This window comes from Pelophylax lessonae (assembly GCF_965119305.1).
Source record: "Pelophylax lessonae genome assembly, chromosome: 3".
Taxonomy (NCBI): Eukaryota; Metazoa; Chordata; class Amphibia; order Anura; family Ranidae; genus Pelophylax; species Pelophylax lessonae.
Genome location: NC_138770.1, coordinates 125,498,795 through 125,521,514, shown reverse-complemented (window position 1 = coordinate 125,521,514; position 22,720 = coordinate 125,498,795). Strand labels below are relative to the sequence as shown.

The 22,720-nt window shown below is 41.2% G+C and overlaps 1 protein-coding gene across 4 annotated transcripts in view; it reads right to left on the bottom strand.

The window, feature by feature from the left end:
* The window catches only part of LDAH (lipid droplet associated hydrolase), a 458,687-nt gene that overhangs the window by 267,697 nt on the left and 168,270 nt on the right, over positions 1-22,720 (bottom strand). For all 4 annotated transcript variants that reach the window (XM_082249859.1, XM_082249861.1, XM_082249860.1 and 1 more), the window contains exon 4: positions 4,645-4,808. In XM_082249859.1, coding sequence (XP_082105985.1) covers positions 4,645-4,808 — 164 coding nt within the window. The remainder of the gene's footprint in view (positions 1-4,644; positions 4,809-22,720) is intronic.

Below are 22,720 nucleotides of genomic sequence, written 5' to 3'. Positions count from 1 at the left end.
CACTATGCAAGAGTGCCTGGTGACACCTGTAAATCGCAAGTATAACCCTGCATCCATAATACACTGACAGCAGTTAGGATTTTATAGACACCATTACAACCTGGATTACAAATATCACATAGAAGAGTGATAAAGAGCTCCAACTTCTGGCCAAGATTCTGCAAGGCCTTTCTAGAGCAGGAACTTCACCTTTCATAATCCTTAAAGGGGATCCCCTGACATATGATAGAACCTCGCTAGTTAAACATAAGATAACTCTAGGCCTGATTTTAGTAGAAGCGGAGTAAGGATTACGGTTATTACATTTTATCATAGCTCTGACAGTTAAAGCTGATAATTACTTCAGTTATTCTCACTTATTTCATGTATCACTTGTGAGTCAAGCATTTATTTCCTGCAATGTCAGTCTTGCAGGCCCCTTTCTGCATTATTGGGGGCTTGGTGGAGTAACATGGCACGAACTGTTATTACAACATTTTATCTGTTCTTATTCAGTTGTTTGATTTACCTTCTTATCCCAGTAAACAGTTGAACTGGTATTTGTTATGTCAAGTGTATTTTTAAAGAATCCTACAGAAAATATCTGAACCCATAGTGCCTAGCGGGTTGGACACTTCTCAGGGTCAGGTGAGTGCAAAGGATATCCCACTAACCAGCAGCCCTCAAGGGGGTCGTGCTACAAAAGTGTATGGAGAATTGTAGGATGTATACAATGCACCAGACCTATACAGTCTAGGCAGTTGGAAGCAGACTTTCCTAAAGAGAGTTATTTATTAATATAAAAACATTAAATATTAAATATGTTAAACATGGTAGTCTTCTTTAAGTCATCTTTTAACAGTGAACTATTGTCTAAAAACTTGTGAAACATAAACCATTTTTCTATAGAATTGTGAACTTTTCAATTGTAATTATATGAATAAAAAGGCTTGTATATCCCTCAAGTGAGATGCAATGACAGCAGCTTAGCCGGGTTCCATAGGATACACTAGCTCTGCTACAAACATACATATTTCTTGTTTAGAATGTTAGAGGAGACCCATATTCCCGCAAAAATAGGAGAAACCTAAACACACGTTTTTGATTATTACACTTCATATGTCATCCAAGTTAGCAGTTAAACTTTTATTGGCCATAATAAAGAGGTTGCACAACACTCTGCTAAGATGAAATATTATCTATTGTTAAGAGAAGCTAGAATAAACTTTTTCATTTTCTGAAAGCTCCAGCCACACAAGAACTAAACAGTCTCTGCACACAATGAATGAGCACTTTTCTTGGACCTGTCTACTTATATAGTACAATGGGTTGCAGCATCCTTTTCCCGCGTATCAAACTCAACTGGCCACATAAGCATCATCATCATTTTAAATAAGTTCACCTTTACAGAAAAAATAATAAATGCACATATTTTTGCAGAACAAAATGTGCATTTATTATGATTTCCTGCAGGAGCCTGGAAAGCATTGCATCTGCAATCAGTAGATCATGGGTGCAATGAGGGCTCCTACAGGTGTCCTCCGGCTTTTGGCCCTCTGTATGGGCTGTTTGAAACGGTGGTTGTTTTTTTATTCACAGGAATCTGTGAACAAGTCATGTGGCTGTGTGGGCGGAGCCTTGCACAGCCGCGCTGTTTTTCCAAAGTGACAGCGGGTGCAGGGAGAAGATCCTCTGCCCGATGTTACAGGGAGATGGGGATCAGGGGAAGAGGGGGCAGGAGCTGGAACAAGTTACATGTTTTACCCCAAATGATGTATGAAATGTAACATGTTCCAAAGGTGAACTTCGCTTTAAAAAAAGATAAGACTGGCTTTGAGAAAACAAAAACTTTTTTTTGTGGTCTCCTCTAATGTCTAGAAGTACAGTGTTCAATAAAGAATAATGCATGCAAATGCAAACACATGCACTATATCCATTATTGCACATTAACTATTTAAAGCTTAAAGTGATACTAAACACACACTGTTTAATATACATTGCTCCTTGTCTTCATGTATATGGATGATGACACTATACATTCTTTTATAAAAAAAAAAAAAAACATCTGAATACCTTTCTCCTAATTGATCTACAGCTGTCACATGACCCAGCTCTTTCTCAGCCTATCTGCAGGGAAACATAAGCAGGAGGAACTTGTAGTCCTCTGCTGCTGGTCAAATGTTCAAAAAAGAAAACAGCCTTTGGCTTACAGAGTACAAATAAGCAATATATATTTGAAAAGAAACCTTTAATATTGTTTGGCAATAACATTTCTGGATTTCTGTTAGTCACAGAGTAGCATGTAGGTGAGGCCTCCATCAATCCTGATGTAATATCTCACCTCCATTGTGTTTAGCAAGTTAATGGGCATGAAGGAGGAATGAAGGAGGAAGGAGGCTGTCATTTACCACTGTGTATACACCCACATGTGTGACTCTATAGTCACATGGGCTGCTCAGATGGTATAGGGAGGAAATGCTCAGCATAGAAACTCACTGAAAACTGAGCTTGTTCAGAGCTGCCACCACAGCAACAAGATCCCTAGCTAAATTGGGGACATGACCAGAAGGTGGAGATAGAGAACAGCAGGATCAACCCGGAGTGAGTATTAACAGGGTGTTAGACTACACTATTTATTCATAGTTTTTATGATGTGGGTTTAATAATACTTAACATTTAGCTGAAAAAATATCCCTACAGCTCTAGTCACATCACTTACCTGTAATGGAGTATGTTCCACATTGTGTAGGCAGTTGGAGTGTGGAGAAATCATCACTGCAGGGATACCCCATCCTCTTCCTGTCTCTGAACTTCCAACACTGCAATGGTGAACAGCTTCAGGTGTTCAGGCAAAACAGCAGTAAGTGTAGTTCGATGGGAACATGCCCCTGCTTTCACCTGCTCCGTTAAGAAAAGTTCTTTCATTGACTACTGTGGATGGGGGAGAGTAATTGATCACAGATGTTTCTCCCTATTCACAGATTGTGTTACAAGAGTGTATTCAATGAAGGAACTTTCAGAAAAAGGAGAGAGGAGAAAGGAGGGTGCACGTGTCCATTGGACCATCTGTATTGCCCAAAGCTATGAATCATTGCAGTACCGGAAGTTCAAAGACAGGAAGAGGATGGGGTATCCCTGCATTGAAGATTTCTCCAGGATCCAGCTGCCTGCACAATGTGGGACATACTTCATTACAGGTAAGTGATGTGACTGAAGGTGTAAGCCTTTATTTTCAGGAGCCCGGAGGTATTCCTTTACCTCCAGTATAAGGGCTGTGCATACCCTGCTGGTCATCCACAAAACATGGACACAGGGTTGGAGATTCTCTCCCAACCAAGACACTATGGAATCTCCAAACTACAGAGCCCCATCCAGGAATAACAAAACCTTGAGAAAGCTGCAAAAGCAGTTTTCTCCACTCCACAGCTATACTCTGTAGTCCCGCAAGGAGCCAATGTGCACACTGTGTCCTTTAAATTGTCAATTTTAAGTGACAGCATCTCGTTGAGGGAACATTGCCTTATGTATTATTACTTCTTAACAACTTGAGTCCCTGGGTCTTTTTCCCCTATAACACCCTTGAGTCCCAGAGCATTTTGTTAGTTTCACTGATGTCCCAGGTCCACAACTTATATTTTTAGGCTTTTGTAGTCTACACAAATACATAATTGTTCTTTGGACTGATAGTGCTTTCATTTGATAGTAGGTTTGGATACATATAATTTATTTTTTGGTTTAATTAGGAATTAAATATGAAAATTTGAAGAAAAGAAAAGGAACTTTCCTGTAATTCTTCCCAGCAAAGAATTAGCATAGCCCCAGAAGTTTGCCCCAAAATATAAATGTTGTGGCAAGCTTGTGGTCCTCAGTTTTGACAATAACTTATGATTTTTTTAGTTTTGTAATATTTATTCATTCTTATAATTTCACTACATCCTTTTTTGACCGATTGAAGGGTGTGGTGAAATCACCTTGGAGTGTTCAGCAAGCAATCCAATTGATTTTTTGGTTTTACTATTGGCTGCATTTTTATCTATCATCTTTTAACATCTATAAATTAGACTGCAATGATTAATTTATTGATAATTTTTCGGACATGAGTCCAAACCCCCATGCGCTATACTCCTGGGAAGCTGTCAAAGCCAACAACCACTCATAGGCAGCAGAGACCTTCCCTACCACTGCAGCCACACATATAGACATCCCCTGCATATATCTGGCTGGAGGGAAGGTAATGATTACTATGACTGGCTATTGGCTTTGAAAGCTTCCTGGCAGGATAGCTCAGGAGGGTTCAGGCTTGTGTCTGAACACCCCTGAGCTCATCCCTATTGGTGACCATTGTCTGAAAGTGGGGCTGAAAGTAAGGCAACATTCTGAGTTGTCACTGGTAAAAGAGTAGAGGAAATATCTTCCAATGGGGGCATTTGTTTGCTTTATTTTTGAGAGATTTTCTCTTACTGTCTATCGGACAAGAAGTAAAAATAATTCCAAAGGTACACAAAAAGCAAAAATTAAAAATGGACAGGGGTTTTATCTATTCTGTGCTCTACACAAAAACTATAAAAATGTTTAGATACACTTTATAAAACCCAAGGTTTAACAAAAAAAACTAAAAACTCTTCCTCTTTTTTAGGTGGACGTCTTACAAAGCTAGTGACTTACCTTAAGACCAGGTAATCGCTTCATCATCTCCAATATGATATAGCATCCAATGGAATGACCAATAAGAATCAGTTTCATGTCAGCTGGAATATTCTGCTGCAGGAAAGACAACTTATGTTCAATTTGTCCATTAAGGCCAAAGACATCTTCTGTCTGGACCAAGTCTGTGAATTAAAATGAATGTAATTTAAACAAGGACTGTAAAATTATGCAAACACTTTAATTTATAGGTAAATTATAATTGTTTAGGGTTTATGTGTTTGTACTTTTGATGCTTTGACACTGTTTTGTTTTTAACATGTTAAAATGATTTTGATTTACACATTAACATCTAATAAGTGGCAAAAAGGTTCATAAAGGTCTATGGGTTATCTAAAGAGAAAGCACAGCAGAAGCCTCTGCCTTCAGGAACAATTTGCCTGACTCAATCCTTGGATAGAACCTTCTAATAAGGGGGGGGGGGGGGGTTACTACTTCACAAAATATGATTACAAACTTCAAGATCATTCAGAATAGGAGTAGGCTAGAAATTGTTGAAATACAATGTGGAAATAAATATATGATTTTACATTTTGACCATCAATACACTTTAACTTTATAAGTTCATTTTTCTAATAATTGTTTATTAAGAAATAAGCAAAACTTACATGCATCAAGAACAGTTTTCCATTTGTAACAGAAAGAAGACATTAGGTATACAAATATACTAGGAAGAAACAGTTACGTAAAGAAAATTACCCGTGGATTATAAATTCAGATGTTAAAGTGTTACCAAACCCAGGATCCTGCATCTACTACATCTGATCTCCCACAGTACACCGAACATACAAATGCAATTATTTTAGTAAATATAAACAGCTAAATACCTTTTTTCATCAGCAGTATATGACGGTCTTGTAACTTCTATCAGTGTCTGGTTAAAGCTTGCAGGAGGAGTTTTCATTCTACTCTGACTGTTCTAGGAGTCTGTATGACCTCTGACCCTCTGTCTGGACAGTGCTGATTGGCCTCGTGCTGATCACATGCACCCTCCCCAAAAAAAACACTCTCTTGAAATATACACCAAACAGAGCATGTGCAGAGTGCTCCCAAGGCTCTGTTCTATCAGGAGATGTATTGGGGACTGAGGAAGAATGCATGCTTCACTCCAGATACAGAATACTTTTACTGTTGTGGGTTTAGTAACACTTTAAAGTATTGCTAAGCCCAAGACCCTGCATTCACTATATCTGGTCTCCAACAGTATACAGAACATGGAAATGCAATAATTTTAGTAAATATAAACTGCTAAATACCTTTTCTCATCAGCATATAGCAGCCTTGTAACTTCTATCAGTGTCATCCGAGCACTAGTTAAAACTTGTAGGAGGAGTTTTCATACTGCAATTAGCTGTCCTATCAGGATGCAGGACTCCCGACCCTCTGTCTGGACAGTGCTGATTGGCCATGTGCGAGGACTAACCCCTTAGGTTCCACAGTGAGTATAACATGCATGCTTTACTCCATAAATCAGACTGATCTTGCTGTTGTGGGTTTAGGAACACTTTAGGTTAATAAGAACTATGTGGTTCTTATTGTGGATGCATACTTCTTTTAAAGCTGAATCTGATAAGCAAATAATGTCTAAATATAAGAGTCATATGTATGATTACTTTAATCTTGGTGTGTTTTGTGTATTTCTTTTCACAACTCTGTCACTGCAGCTCTCTCTCCTTGTGCAGGGTTACTGGTCTCATCTCCTCCCTCTCCTGTAGGTGGAGTTTCTGGGTCCCTCTCACAGCCCTCCTCTTTCCACAGTTTATGTAGAGCACAGTCACCAATATTTTTTCAAGGTAATACCTGAGTTTGCAAGAGCATTTGTGGCATACACTACAGAGTGGATATAAATACTTTGTGGCTTCTGGAATACATTTAAATTAAAGCTCCTGTACCCGGAGTTCAGATTTAAAGCTGAAGTTCAGGGAAGCATATTTTTGCAAAGTTTCATTGGTGCGCCTTGGACCAATGTAAGCATGAACATGTCATACCTGGAGGATCTTTATGGTAGCTGGAAAACACTGTTGTAGGAACTGCTACTGCAGTGATAACTACTAGCTTTCTGGTCCTGTGCCGAGCAGCTGCCCTTCCACATTATGAACACAAGGGGCTACTCACACTGCCAGGTCACATTTAGCATTTTCTTGGTGAATGAAAGGCATTTTCTGATTGGACAAGCAGGGCAGCAGGGTGGGGAGTCACAATCTCCACCTCGTCCAATCAGAGAACACTTTGCATTTATTGAGAAAATGCAAAGGGTTCTCTGAATGGTGCCCATGCCGAGCAAATGACCTCCTGTGTTCACTGTGCAGCAGGACAGCTGCAAGGAACAGAAGCCTGCAGCAATCGCTGTATTAGTAGTGCCCACTACAGTGATTTTCGGCTATGACAAATGCATACTTGCATAAGTCCACATTGGACCAATATGACTCTCCGAAAATATGCATACCTAAACTTCAGATTTAATCCCTGTACAACCTGCTAACACATATGTTCAAAAGCAAAGGGATGGACTTTAATGCCCATATGGTGCACATACAGTACCTCACAAAAGTGAGTACACCCCTCACATTTTTGTAATATTTATTATATCTTTTCATGTGACAACACTGAAGAAATTACCCTTTGCTACAATGTAAAGTAGTGAGTGTACAGCTTGTATAACAATGTAAATTTGCTGCCCTCTTAAAATAACTCAACACACAGCCATTAATGTCTAAACCGCTGGCAACAAAAGTGAAAAACACCCCTAAGTAAAAATGCCCAAGTTGGGCCCAAAGTGTCAATATTTTGTGTGACCACCATTATTTTCCAGCACTGCCATAACCCTCTTGGGCATGGAGTTCACCAGAGCTTCACAGGTTGCCACTGGAGTCCTCTTCCACTCCTACATGATGACATCACAGAGCTGGTGGATGTTAGAGACCTTAGGTTCCTCCGCCTTCTGTTTGAGGATGCCCCACAGATGCTTAATAGGGTTTATGTCTGGAGACATGCTTGGCCAATCCATCACCTTTACCTTTAGCTTCGTTAGCAAGGCAGTGGTCATCTTGGAGGTGCGTTTGGGGTCATTATCATTTTGGAATACTGCCCTGCGACCCAGTCTGTGAAGGGAGGGGATCATGCAACATGTTGTATGTCACAGTACATGTTGGCATTTGTGGTTCCCTCAATGAACTGTAGCTCCCCAATGCCGGCAGCACTCATGCAGCCTCAGACCATGACACTCCCACCCCCATGCTTGACTGTAGGCAGGACACACTTGTCTTTGTACTCCTCACCTGGTTGTTGTGACACACAGTTGACACCATCTGAACCAAATAAGTTTATCTTGGTCTCATCAGACCACAGGATATGGTTTCAGTAATCCATGTCCTTACTCTGCTTGTCTTCAGCAAACTGTTTGCTGTCTTTCTTGTGCATCATCCTTAGAAGAGGCTTCCTTCTGGGACAACAGCCATGCAGACCAATTTAATGCAGTGTGCGGCGTATGGTCTCTGAGCACTGACAGGCTGACCCCCACCCCTTCAACCTCTGCAGCAATGCTGGCAGCACTCACACATCTATTTCCCAAAGACAACCTCTGGATATGATGCTGAGCATGTGCACTCAACTTCTTTGGTCGACAATGGCGAGGCCTGTTCTGAGTGGAACCTGTCCTGTTTAACTGCTGTATGGTCTTGGCCACGGTGCTGCAGCTTAGTTTCAGGGTCTTGGCAATCTTCTTATAGGTTCACCATCACTGGCCTAGGCCATGTAGAGCAACAATTCTTTTTTTCAGATCCTCAGAGAGTTCTTAGCCATGAGGTGCCATGTTGAACTTCCAGTGACCAGTATGAGAGAGTGAGAGTGGTGAAACCAAATGTAACACACCTGCTCCCCACACCCACACACCTGAGACCTTGTAACACTAATGAGCCACGTGACACTGAGAGGGAAAATGGCTAATTGGGCCCAATTTAGACATCTTTACTTAGGGGTGTACTCACTGTTGTTGCCAGCGATTTAGACATTAATGGCTGTGTGTTGAGTTATTTTGAGGGGACAGCAAATTTACACTGTTATACACTCAGTGCTTTACATTGTAGCAAAGTGTCATTTCTTCAGTGTTGTCACATGAAAAGATATAATAAAATATTTACAAAAATGTGAGGGGTGTACTCACTTTTGTGAGATACTGTATGTCTTGCTGGGTGGCTGTTCATGTGTGGAGAGTGCGCTTACCACATGCTCTCAGCACATAGACCAAGCTGTTACAGACAGCCACAGATAATTTCTCATTAAGAATCAGCATTAAAACGGTTGTAAAAATATTATAAGAAGCATGAATACTATATTTTAATCTCTGCTTTTACAAAAAAAAAAACACATTACTTAGATAGGCCTTTAATGACTTTTCCAAGACAGTATGTTTTGTTGGATAAAAAACAATAAAAAAAATCTGTCAGCTGGCAACCTAAAAAACAAAAGAAGCAACTACAACATCCTTGAATCAGATGTCTGGCTGCCGTGAAGTAGACAGGCAGAGATGGGGCTGAAGTAAAATCTGCTCTACAGAAAAAAAATTATAAAGTCAGATTTGGACACATTTGAAAGCAATGAACTATGAAAAGATCATTCTGCTTACAGCTAGTTTGTGTTCTCTCAGTTTTGCTGGCATGGTGTGTCAAATGAAGAAACCTGGTGATGTATTATTTGCAGCATACGGCCTTCATCTCAGGCTCTTCGTAGACCATCTGCTGCTTGGTTGCCGGGACCTCTGCAGTAACTAAAGTGGGGTACACACTAAGAAAATCGGTCGACTGATCGTCCAATTTTCCTCGTTGTTTCGCAGCAAATTGGAACCAAAGAACGAAAATTTGTAAGAAAATTCTCATACGACAAAGCCTTTTTTTTTGTTGTTTATTGTTTCTTATCATGCAGTCTTTCTTTTCTGATTTTTTTAGTACAAAAATTGTTTGGAGTATGTTCCTTCGAGAATTTTCGTATGAAAACTCAGGATCGGCTGTCGAAAGGTGTGTACACACTACTAAAATCGTACGAAAATTCTTTAGACGAAAATGTTTGCCTGATTTTCTTAAAGTATGTACTAGCCTTTCTACGGTTTATCATACTATGTAGAGTATTTGCCACCAAAAAAGCTGCTGAACTATGGATGATTCATTCTGCAAAAAATACAACATTAATGCTATTAGAGTACACCTTATCCTCAAAAGTATTGGGACGCCTGCCTTTACACACACATGAACTTTAATGGCATCCCAGTCTTAGTCTTTAGGGTTCAATATTGAGTTGTCCCACCCTTTGCAGCTATATCAGCTTCAACTCCTCTGGGAAGGCTGTCCACAAGGTTTAGGAAGTGTGTCTATTGGAATGTTTGACCGTTCTTCCAGAAGCGCATTCGTAAAATAGGACCTTAAGTCCAAAATGAGACCATCATTAAAATTCACCTGTATCAGAAAGACTTGTCAGCGTCACCAAATCAAATTGCTATTCTAAGAAAAAAAAGAATATGTTTTGCTTGCCTTTAAAAAAAAAAAAAAAAGAAATGCTGCTAAAGGGCTGCCTTGCTTAACCTGAAGCCTTGGCAAACTGGTTGTTTCACATTATTAGAGATTGCTAAGAATCTATTATTGATCAAACAGACCCTGTCTTTTAGTTTTTTTAGTGAGATAAATGAACCAATTTTCCCCAATCCTCCTGGACTATGGATGCTTTCGTTCTGCAATAAATACAGCATTAATGCTTTTACAGTACACTTTATCTGGGAAGGCTGTCCACAAGGTTAAGAGTGTGTCTATCGGAATGTTTGACCATTCTTCCAGACGCGCATTCCTAAAATAAAACCTTAGGTCCACAATGGGACCATCATTAAAACTCACCTAAATCAGAAAGACGTGTCAGCCTTACTATTCTAAGAAAAAGAATATGTTTTGCTTGTCTTTAAAAAAAAAAGAAATGCTGCTCCAGGTCTGCCTTGCTTGGCCTTAAGCCTAGGCAAACTAGACTACGTGAACTCTAGCCACCAGGAGAATTGTGGTTGTTTCACATTATTAGGGATTACTACAAATCTATTATTGATAAAATAGCCCCTGTCTTTTCGTTTTTTTGCGAGATAAGAGGACCACTAATTTTCCCCAATCTTCCTCCACTGGCCAGCCTGAGCAATTTGCACCAGGCATGAGCTCCCAGGAGAGTCACAATCATTAAACAAATTATAGCAATAAAGGGAAATACAACCCCAATTCCAAAAAAGTTGGGACCCTGTAAGAAATCGACATAAAAACAGAATGCAATGATTTGCAAATTTCATAAAACCATATTTTATTTACAATAGAAAATAGAAAACATATCAAATGTTTAAACTGAGAAAATGTACAATTTTAAGAAAAAAATTGGGTAATTGAAATTGATGGCAGCAACATATTTAAAAAAACAAAAAGTTGGGACAGGGCAACAAAAAGCCTTGTAAAGTAACTGGCACTAACAAGAAAGAGTCAGAAGAATATTTTGCAACTAATAAGGACAATTGGCAACAGTAACATGACTGGATATAAAAAAGGGCATCTTAGAGAGTCAGAATGTCTCAGAAGATGGGAAAAGGTTCACCAATCTGTGAAAAGCTGCATCTAAAAATTGTCAAATAATTTCAGAATAATGTCCCTCAACATAAAATTGCAAAGACTTTAAATACACTATATTACCCAAAGTATTGGGACGCCTGCCTTTACACACACATCAGCTTTAATGGCATCCCAGTCTTAGTCCGTAGGGTTCAATATTGAGTTGGCCCACCCTTTGCAGCTATAACAGCTTCAACTCTTCTGGGAAGGCTGTGAACAAGGTTTGGCAGTGTGTCTATGGGAATGTTTGACCATTTTTACGGACAAAGAATGAGATGCCATTAAAGTTCATGTGCATGTAAAGGCAGGTGTCCCAATCTTTTTGGTAATATAGTTTATATTATTATCTACAGTATATTATATCAAAAGATTAAGATCTGGAGAAATCTCTGTGCGCAAGGGACAAGGTCGAAATTGCTATTATAAACTTCATATTGGATGAACGCTCTACACACTTCGATAAATGATCCATTTATTTTCTGATCTGATCAATCTCTTCTGATAGGAATAGTCAATCTATAGCCAACAACTCATTTGCTCAATGTGCCACAGACGGAGAAACCGATTCCAATCACATCACAGGTTTCACCATGTCATTTCCTTATCTACTTGATCAAAATACTATCCTATTCAAGTGTACACAGTATTTTTCAGCTTCCAATTGTTTCAAAGTGATCAAAAATTGTCTGCCCTGGCCTGTCAACTCAGTCTAAATAATTTGGAAGGAAAGTTATGGCTATTCAACAGTTTGTGGATTTGATCATTTTGAATAAATCACAAATTGACTGGATAGAGAAAATCGAAGTGTGTGTGGCAACACTGCCATCTCCACAGACTGACAATGCTGCTGTCCAGGGTGGCTATGTTGCTCCTCCATGATAACAGTAGGGGTGTAAACTTAGCCCAGCTAAGACAGGAAGTATGTTGGTGGCAGAATCACCAAGGAAAAATAAAGAATAAATAGCTTTAAAAACAAAAACTGCCACCATTTCGAAGGACTGTGTACATACACTGCATTACAGTGCATTCCTAACGTATTCAGACCCCCTTCACTTTTTTTCAATTTTATTATGTTGCAGCCTGATACTACAGTTGTTTAAATTAAATTAATTTTGTTGTCATTAGTCAGTACTCCATGATGACAAAAGTAAATACAGACTGTTAGAAATGTCTGTGAATGTATTAAAAATAAAAAAATGAAATATAAAATTAACTTAAAGTGTTATTAAACCCAGGAGCCTGCATTCACTATATCTGGTCTCCCACAGTACACAGAACATGGAAATGCAATCATTTTAATAACTATAAAAACTGCTAAATACCTTTTCTCATCAGCAGTTAGAGCAGTCTTCTGACTTCTAGCAGTGTCTGGTTAAAGCTGGTAGGAGGAGTTTTCATTCTACTCTGTCCTATGAGGCTGCAGGACCCCTGACCCTCGGTCTGGACAGTGGTGGTTGGCCCAGTGCTGATCATATGCACCCTCCCAAAAAAAAAAAAAAAAACTCTCTAGCAATATTCCCCAAACTGAGCATGTGCAGAGTGACTCCAAAGGCTCTGTTCTATCAGGAGAGCGATTGAGGACAGTGGAAGAAAGGGAAGCTCAGAGAAGATAGGATCAAACAGCCTTTTTACACAATACGGAGGGTTGACAAAGTTGTAAAGGCAGGTGGTTTTTTATCTCAATGCAGTGTGTAGTGCAGTAGCTCCCCTCAGCCAACCTAACATTTACCTGAGGTCTCTCTCTGTCCTCTCTGTCCAGCGATGTCCACCAGTGTCTCAGCAGTCCGAGATTCTCCCTCCTGATTGGCTGGGACACATCAGCGGTGCCATTGGCTGCCGCTGCTGTCAAATCAATGTCAGCTGGCCAACTAGGGGAGAGAGGGGTGGGGCTGGGCGGGGCTCCATATCTGAATGAAGGGAGCTGTGACTCGGCTTGGGTGCCCCCATGGCAAGCTGCTTGCTGTAGGGGCACTCAAAAGGAGGGAGGGACCAGGATCACAAAAGAGGGACCCGAGAAGAGGAGGACCTGGGCTGCTCCGTGCAAATCCACTGCAACAGAGCAGGTAAGTATTCCAAAAAACAAGACATTACAATCACTTTAACCCCTTAGGCTCCACAGTGAGTATAACAAGCATGCTTTACTGCATATACAGACTGATTTTACTGATATGGGTTTAGTAACACTTTAAGTATTCAGATCCTTCACTCAATACTTTGTCGAAGCCCCTTTGGCAGCAATTGTAGCCTCAAGTCTTTTTGGGTATGGTGCTTTGCACACCTGAAATGGGGGACTTTTTGCCATTCTGCTTTGGAAATCCTCTCAAGCTCAGTCAGATTGTATGGGGACTGTCAGTGGGCAGTCATTTTTAGGTTTCTTCAGAGATTTTTTATAGGGTTTAAGTCAGGGCCACTCTAGGACATTCACAGATTTGTCTTGGCTGTGTATGCTGAAAGAGTAACTACAGGCTCCTTCAGAAAAAAAATTAAAAGTCAGCAGCTACAAATACTGTAGCTGTTGACTTTTAATATAAGGACACTTTCCTGTCCAGGGATCCCACAATGTCCTCACCCAAGCAGATTCTTTAATGGGCTTCGGATTCAGGTGCCAGCATCTCTAGTAAGGGAAACAGCCCGTTTCTTACTGCGTATGTGCGAATCACGCTGTGCCTTGTGAATAGTCCTGTAGTCTTCTGGGACCTATGATGTGTCCCAGAAGACTGGGGGCAGAGGAAAGGGGCTGAACTTATGGCTCAGTTCGATCTGAGCTGGAAGAGGGAGCAGGTACTTGTCAAAACCAGGTGCTCGCCCCCCCCCCCTGTAATGTTCTGGTACCTCTGGTACCCTTATTCCACTTTCCAGTTCAGTGTATTCGTCCCACCATTCTCTTCTGGTAGGTGCGCATACACCTTTAAGACCGATGCTGTCATCACTGAGCGCCGCAGAGCGGCTATTTTAACCGCCGGTGTTCTCACTCACATGTTCGTTCAACCTGCCTTGAAGCTCATATGCTTACAAGCGTACCTCGCTGTCGGAAACCTCGCTACTGATCCCTGTATCCCGCTACCGGATCACTCGCTCATACCGAACCTCTCTACTACTGCTTGCTATTAGTGATAAGTACCCCGCAGGGGAATCCTCCATAACCTTCCTACTAAGCTTACACTATTTAGCTCTGCATATTAAGGACTGTTACTATCATCTGCACTATTATTTAGATTGCTAACTCTTGAGCCTACTAACATCTATCCTTGCACTGGGTTAGTCTCTCCTGTATGTCATCTGCTATCCTACCACCTACTACCATACATGATTGCTAACCTATCTGCATCCTACCTGTTACCATCTATACCCTCATGAACATTTCTCTCAAGTGCTGTTCACCTATTGTCACTGTTCATACCTGTCTCTTCAGCTCATCACCACTATACTGCTATATACATCTATCACTCCAGGAACATCTTATTGAGTGTGTATATTTGTATGCTGAATCAGACAGACCACAGTGATGAGTCTTGGGAGTTGGAATTGGTATTTCAACGTATCTCTACATGACTGCTGAGTGGAGTTTTTCTGCAGCTGCAAATCCATCTTGTTTCAGAAAAAGCAGGAGCGTTACAGATTGAACGAACCTAAAATGGATTCAGCAGATTTACCCACTCAAGTGACACAATTAAAACAACAAGTGACTGCGTTAATACACGCTCTTACTGAATTAAAAGAAGACAATCAGGCTCTGAAGCAGCAGGTAACCCGTCTATCACAACTTGCCGCTGCTCAGCCTCCTGAACCCAAAATAAATCCTCCTCTAGTGTTTACAGGTGATCGCAAAAAATTTTGTGAATTCAAAAACGCCTGTCAGTTACTTTTCTTGCTAAAACCTCGTACCTACCTTACTGATCATATCAAAGTCTGTACTATTATTTCATACCTAACGGGTGATCCACGGGCCTGGGCAGACTCTCTCTTTGAGAAAAATGATCAGCTTCTCAACTCCTATGCTTTATTCCTAGCGGAACTCGCTAGTCTATATGATGACCCCAATAGGCAGAGTAGTGCCGATATTCAATTGAGGTCCTTGAAACAAGGTAGGAGACCTGTAGAAGACTTTGTAGCAGAGTTCAAAAGATGGACCCTTGATTCAGGGTGGAATGATACATCTCTGAGAACTCAATTTAGACTCGGCCTATCAGAAGCCGTTAAAGACGAGCTCGCCCGAGCGGATTTACCGGACACCCTGGATGCTTTGATACAACTCAGTATCAACATAGACAGGAGGCTGCGAGAAAGAAAGGCTGAAAAAATGGGAATGCCATTGTCCAGTCCTTCTCGGATTTCGGCCGTTGACCCTACTCCTATGGAGGTAGGAACCATACGCCCACCTTTATCAACTACTGAAAGAGCCAGGAGACGATCCAGTAATCTTTGCTTGTACTGCGCATCCCCGGATCACATGATAAGCGTCTGTCCCCTTGTCCGCAAAAAAGAGAGTGAGTGAGTGTTCACATGTCCTCCTAGGGGGATTGACAACTTCATTTACTAACCCTTATCTTTTTGTTCGTTTGACATTGCAGTGGGACCAGACTAGGATTACCACTAAGGCCATGATTGACACAGGATCTTGCGGAAATTATATCTATATACGTTTTGCTACTTTAAATAAAGTACCTATTATTTCAAAACCTAAGCCTGTCTCTGTGAGTCTTATTAACGGTATTCCGTTATCTTCTGGCCCAATCACTAATCAGACACAAGCACTCCTAGTCACCACTAACGAGTCTCATACGGAGACCACTACCTTCGACCTATTATCTTCGCCCCACTTTCCCATTGTTTTGGGACTTCCCTGGTTACACACACATCAACCAACCATAGATTGGAAGAAACGGACCCTAACCTTCCTCTCTTACTATTGCGAGAGTACGTGTAACCTCCCGTCTTATGGAAAGATCCTGTCTGTGGTGTCAGATGAGATTGCACCACTATGCTATCAGGATCTGTCCGAAGTTTTTCTTGAGAAAAATGCTCAAGTACTGCCTCCCCATAGGGATTATGATTGCACTATTGATCTACTCCCAAATAGTAAATTGCCTTTTGGTCATGTTTATCCTCTTTCGCAGGATGAACTTTCCCATCTCAAGGAATACTTGGATGAGAATTTGACAAAAGGTTTTATTAGACCTTCCACTTCTTCCACAGCTGCAGGACTTTTTTTTGTCCGCAATAAAGACTCAAGTCTCAGGCCTATTATCGACTATAGGCAATTGAACGCCATTACAGTAAAAGATCGCTATCCTTTGCCGCTTATCCCTGAACTCATTGAACAAGTGCGTGGAGCTACCTACTTTTCAAAATTGGACCTGAAAGGGGCATACAATCTAATCCGAATCCGTGATGGAGATGAGTGGAAGACAGCATTCAGAACCAGATACGGATTGTTCGAATATCTTGTAATGCCATTTGGGCTATGTTACGCTCCCGCAGCTTTCCAACGAATCATAAACGATATCTTTAGAGACTTACTTGATGTCTGTGTTGTGGTATATCTGGACGATATACTTATTTATTCACGATCCTTGTCTGAACATATAAAACATGTAAGACTTGTGTTATCCAGATTACTCACACACAATCTATACGTGAAACTAAAAAAATGCTTATTTCATAAAGAAGAAGTATTATTCCTAGGATACATCATATCCAAAACAGGAATCAAGATGGATATGAGTAAGATATCCTGTATTCAGGATTGGCCTATACCAACCACCCGCAAAGCACTACAGCGATTCCTTGGATTTTCAAACTTCTATAGGAAGTTCATCAAGAACTTCTCTGCCATTGTAAGACCTCTCACACAACTCACAAGCATTAAGAAACCATTTAAATGGTCAGATGAAGCAAATGAAGCTTTTCGATTGTTAAAAACAAGCTTTACCTCTGCTCCCATACTACGCCATCCAGACCCATCCCTCCAATACATTCTGGAAGTAGATGCGTCAAATATGGCAGTAGGAGCAGTACTCTCCCAACGACCAACGAATACTTCACCACTCCATCCAGTCGCCTTCTTCTCTAAATCTCTAAGCAGCCCAGAGGTGAATTACCCAGTGGGTGAAAAGGAACTGCTTGCTATAAAACTGGCTCTGGAGAATTGGCGACATCTACTTGAAGGCACCCGATTACCAATACTCATATTTACAGATCATAAAAATCTTCAATATCTTCAGACTAACAAAACCCTCTCCCACCGGCAGGTATGATGGTCACTATTCTTCCTAAGATTTAACTTCCTAGTGACCTACACACCTGCAGACAAGAATAAAAAAGCGGATGCGCTATCACGATTAACTGAAGATAATTGCTCCGAAATCCCTTCCGTTCCTATAATACCCTACAAGTGTATTATTGGGGTTGTCCGTTCCTTGAAGGAAGAGATTCTGCACAGTATAGGTTTGGATTCACCTCCACCACAACTAAGTGCTGATGCAGAAGGCTTCCTCTACTACAACGACAAACTCTACATACCCCCTACTATGCGCACCAAGATCTTGTCACATGATGTGCCTATGGCAGGACATATGGGTATGACAAAGACCCTTAATTTGCTTACCAGGCAGTTTTGGTGGCCTGATATGAAGACATCTATACAAAAATTTGTCTCTTCATGCAACGTCTGTGCCAGGTCCAAAATTGACACTACAAAACCATCCGGTCTACTATGCAGTCTACCAATACCCCAGACTCCATGGGAAGTTGTGTCCTTGGACTTTATAGTAGAACTACCACCTTCCAAAGGATTTAATACCATTTTAGTGTCAGTGGACCATCTGACAAAGATGGCACATTTCGTTGCTATTCGCAGACTACCTTCGTCCAAACAAACAGCGGAACTACTGATGAAACATGTCTTTAAGTTACATGGAATTCCAAAAACTCTTTTGTCTGACCGTGGATCACAATTCATCTCCAAGTTTTGGCAAGAACTATGTCACATACTACGAATTGAGCAAAAGCTCACTTCTCCCTACCATCCTCAGACCAACGGACAGACTGAAAGAGTCAACCAGTGCATCGAGCAATATTTACGTTGCTACACATCATACCTACAGGATGATTGGGTGGATCTCCTCCCTCTGGCAGAATTTGCCTACAACAACGCAACCCACAGTACGACCAAACAGAGTCCGTTCTACTTGAACTATGGGTTTCATCCCACTATTCTTCCACCACGCATCCTTCCATCAAGTAACCCAGTAGCCTCAGACTATCTTACCCAAATAAAAGACTCTCTGGGTTTACTTAATACTACCATCTCACACGCTCATAGTCAACAAAAAAAGTACTATGACCTTCGTAGAAGACCTTCTCCTCAGTATGCTATTGGGGACCTCGTTTGGCTATCAACAAAAAACTTAAGATTAAAGATCCCTAGCAAAAAGCTTGGGCCTCTATTCTTGGGACCCTTCCCAATCAGGAAACTTATTGGAAAAGCTGCAGTACAGCTCACATTACCAACAGACCTCAAGATACATCCCATCTTCCATGTGTCGCTACTTAAGCCCCATGTTCCTGACCAAGGAATAAGGCCTACCATCCCACCTCCACCTCCTGTACAAGTTGAAGGCGGAGAAGAATATGAGATAAAGGAGATTCTGGATTCTCGTATCCACAGAAGAAGACTCCAATATCTAGTACGATGGAAGAACTATGGGCCCCAAGACGACACCTGACTGGATACCTCTGATATACATGCGCCTAGGCTGATTTGCAATTTTCACGCGAAATACCTGGAAAAACCAGTTCTAGAGGCCTTCTGGATCCGGCCTTAAGGGGGGGTACTGTAATGTTCTGGTACCTCTGGTACCCTTATTCCACTTTCCAGTTCAGTGTATGCGTCCCACCATTCTCTTCTGGTAGGTGCGCATACACCTTTAAGACCGATGCTGTCATCACTGAGCGCCGCAGAGCAGCTATTTTAACCGCCGGCGTTCTCACTCACATGTTCGTTCAACCTGCCTTGAAGCTCATATGCTTACAAGCGTACCTCGCTGTCGGAACCTCGCTACTGATCCCTGTATCCCGCTACCGGATCACTCGCTCATACTGAACCTCTCTACTACTGCTTGCTATTAGTGATAAGTACCCCGCAGGGGAATCCTCCATAACCTTCCTACTAAGCTTACACTATCTAGCTCTGCATATTAGGGACTGTTACTATCATCTGCACTATTATTTAGATTGCTAGCTCTTGAGCCTACTAACATCTATCCTTGCACTGGGTTAGTCTCTCCAGTATGTCATCTGCTATCCTACCACCTACTACCATACATGATTGCTAACCTATCTGCATCCTACCTGTTACCATCTATACCCTCATGAACATTTCTCTCAAGTGCTGTTCACCTATTGTCACTGTTCATACCTGTCTCTTCAGCTCATCACCACTATACTGCTATATACATCTATCACTCCAGGAACATCTTATTGAGTGTGTATATTTGTATGCTGAATCAGACAGACCACAGTGATGAGTCTTGGGAGTTGGAATTGGTATTTCAACGTATCTCTACATGACTGCTGAGTGGAGTTTTTCTGCAGCTGCAAATCCATCTTGTTTCAGAAAACGCAGGAGCGTTACACCCCCCCCCCCCAAAAAAAAAAGTGCCAAATGTGGCAGTAGGAGGGGGTGCAAACAAACAGTGCTTCCCCTTTTTAGTAGAGCTCCGCTTTAAGATTGTTGTCATGTTGGAAGGTGAACCTTTTGGCCCAGTCTGAAGTCCTGAGCACCGTGGAACAGGTTTTCATTGAGGATAGCTCTTTAATTTGCTCCATTTGGCTTTCCCTCAACCCTGCCCAGTCTTCCAGTCCCTGCTGCTGAAAAACACCCCCACAGCATGATGCTGGTGCTGCCACCACCATGCTTCACTGTTGGGATGGTACTGGCCAGGTGATGTGCAGTGCCTTTTTTTCTTCAGAAATAATGTTTAGAATTCAAGCCAAACAGTTCAATCTTGGTTTCATCAGACCAGAGAAATTTGTTCCTCGCAGTCTGAGAATCCTTCAGGTGCTTTTTTGCAAACTGTAAGCAGGCTTTCATGTGTTAGCTTTCATCTAGCCACTCTGCCATAAAGCCCACATCGATGGAGGACTGCAGTGATGGTTGTCCTTCTGGAACTTTGTCCAAACTCCCCACAGTATCTCTGGAGCTCAGTCAGAGTGACCATCCGTTTCTTGGTCACCTCTCTTACTAAGGCCCTTCTCCCCCAATCGCTCAGTTTGGCATGGCGACCAGTTGTTGGAAAAGTCCTGGTTGTGCCAAACATCTTCCATTTGAGAATTATGGAGGCCACTGTGCTCTTGGGAACCTTCAGTGCAGCAGAACTTTTTTGTAGCCTTCCCCAGATCTGTGCCCTGCCAAAATCCTGTCTCTGAGCTTTGCAGGCAGTTCCTTTGACCTCATGGCTTTTGGTCTGATACAGTAAGCAATGTCAGCTGTAAGGCCCTTTATAGAGAGGTGAGTGCCTTTCCAAATCATGTCCAATCAATTTAATATACCACAGATTGACTCCAATTAAGCTATATAAACATCCCAGCAATGATCAAGAGAAATGGCAGACACCTGAGCTAAATTTCAAGTGTTACAGAAATAAAGCCAGCATGCATTGCTTTCCTGTTGAATATTTTATTTATTTATTTTATTTATTTCAGGTGCTTATATAGCGCCGTCAATTTTACGCAGCGCTTTTGCATATACATTCTAAATTCACATCAGTCCCTACCCTCAAGGAGCGTACATGCAATCTGCACCATGGTAGACAATGGATAATGGTAGGCACTCAAAGATTTCCTCTGTGTGTACAGGACCCCCCGCAGACAGCATTTCAAATTGTAAGTGGAATTACAATAACAGAAAAATTGCAATTTGTAAAAAAGGAGGACAGTAGGGTATAATAGGCTACATGCAAAATATACTGTAAACTTGAGCCTTAAAAAGGACCTTTCTAGACGAAGCTGTCACTCCATTAACGCAATGTGATTTTTTCCCACTGTACAACAAAAGGTCACTTGAGCACAGTCCCTGCTCGGAATGCATCGCCTAGAATATAAACTAACATCACCAGGTCTCGGGCTTTGAGTATCTCAATGACAGATAATATATTTTCTCGAACTGTGTTTATTCATCTGCGCAACATCTCCACATCACTTTATAAAAATTGAATAATACTTAATGTAAACAGAACTAATATGTTTAACACCGAGTGTGTTATTTTATTTTATGTCTACTGTTAACGTGTTTTAAATTACCTAAAGCAACCTTTCTGTTCCCGGCGCATAATACTTAATAAATCTCTCAGCCTTTCAGGATTTGAGAGTAATAGCGACGAAAATGCAACAAGTCATATACAAAATACAAATAGAACAAAATAAAACATTGTCCCAGTGCAATTCGCCTCTCCAGTTCTGGCAGAGGTCGCGGAATGCCTTCTTTTGAACAGAATTTGGAACTCACAGTGAAACACATGCAGACACTAATAAATGAGATAAGAGGCTGTTTAGCCAAAGGGGATCTTCTTTTTCTATATTATATTATGTTCCAAAACCTCTGAAATTCCCGTTGGCTAACACGTTGTCCTTCCTTGTACTATTTTCATCGCACACAGGCATGTACATAACAGACCGCAATCCAACTGGCTGGGAAACAAAGGGATGTATAATAATACAATGGAAACCCACTTTGAGCGTAAATAAGGTTGGTCATAAAATTCGAAGCTTGGCTGCAATGTGGTCCATCTAGGTCTATCCTAAGGGGGTGATAATAAGCGCTTGCAACTGTGATAAGTTATCATGATCACTACCATAAACTATTCAACTTGTTGGCAGTTTCTGAATTACAAAGCAGAAGACAGAAGAAAGGTGTTAAAGCAACTCTTTTGCCACATATTAAAACTAAAAAAAGAGCTGTCTTTTGAAAGAAAGGGAACCAGCCACCCATAATGTGGATCTTCAGTCTCCTGATCAGTAAAATAGGCTACAGTGAAGAAACTTCAGCATTCAACACATTTTCAGGTGTGTTGAATACCTATTCCCTCAGTACACAGTGCAGAACCAGGCACCCAACGCTAATGGAAATGGGATGGATTCTGAAGGTTTTTCAAAAGTTGTAGGTCTTCAAAAAGGAACTTTCCAGAAGCATGGCCCACTTTCATCTCCTTGGCAAGTCCCACAAGAAAAACTAGGAGATCCTGCAGCTGCAGAAAGATATATTTGCACTTAAAGTGGTTCTAAAGGCTCAGGGTTTTTTTTACCTTCATGCATCCTATCTGGAACATTCAATTGATTTCCTAATGGTTAGTAGGGTCAAATAACCATTGGTTTGACCGCAGTGACAAGAAAATGTGAAGGAGCAGCATAGAAAAATG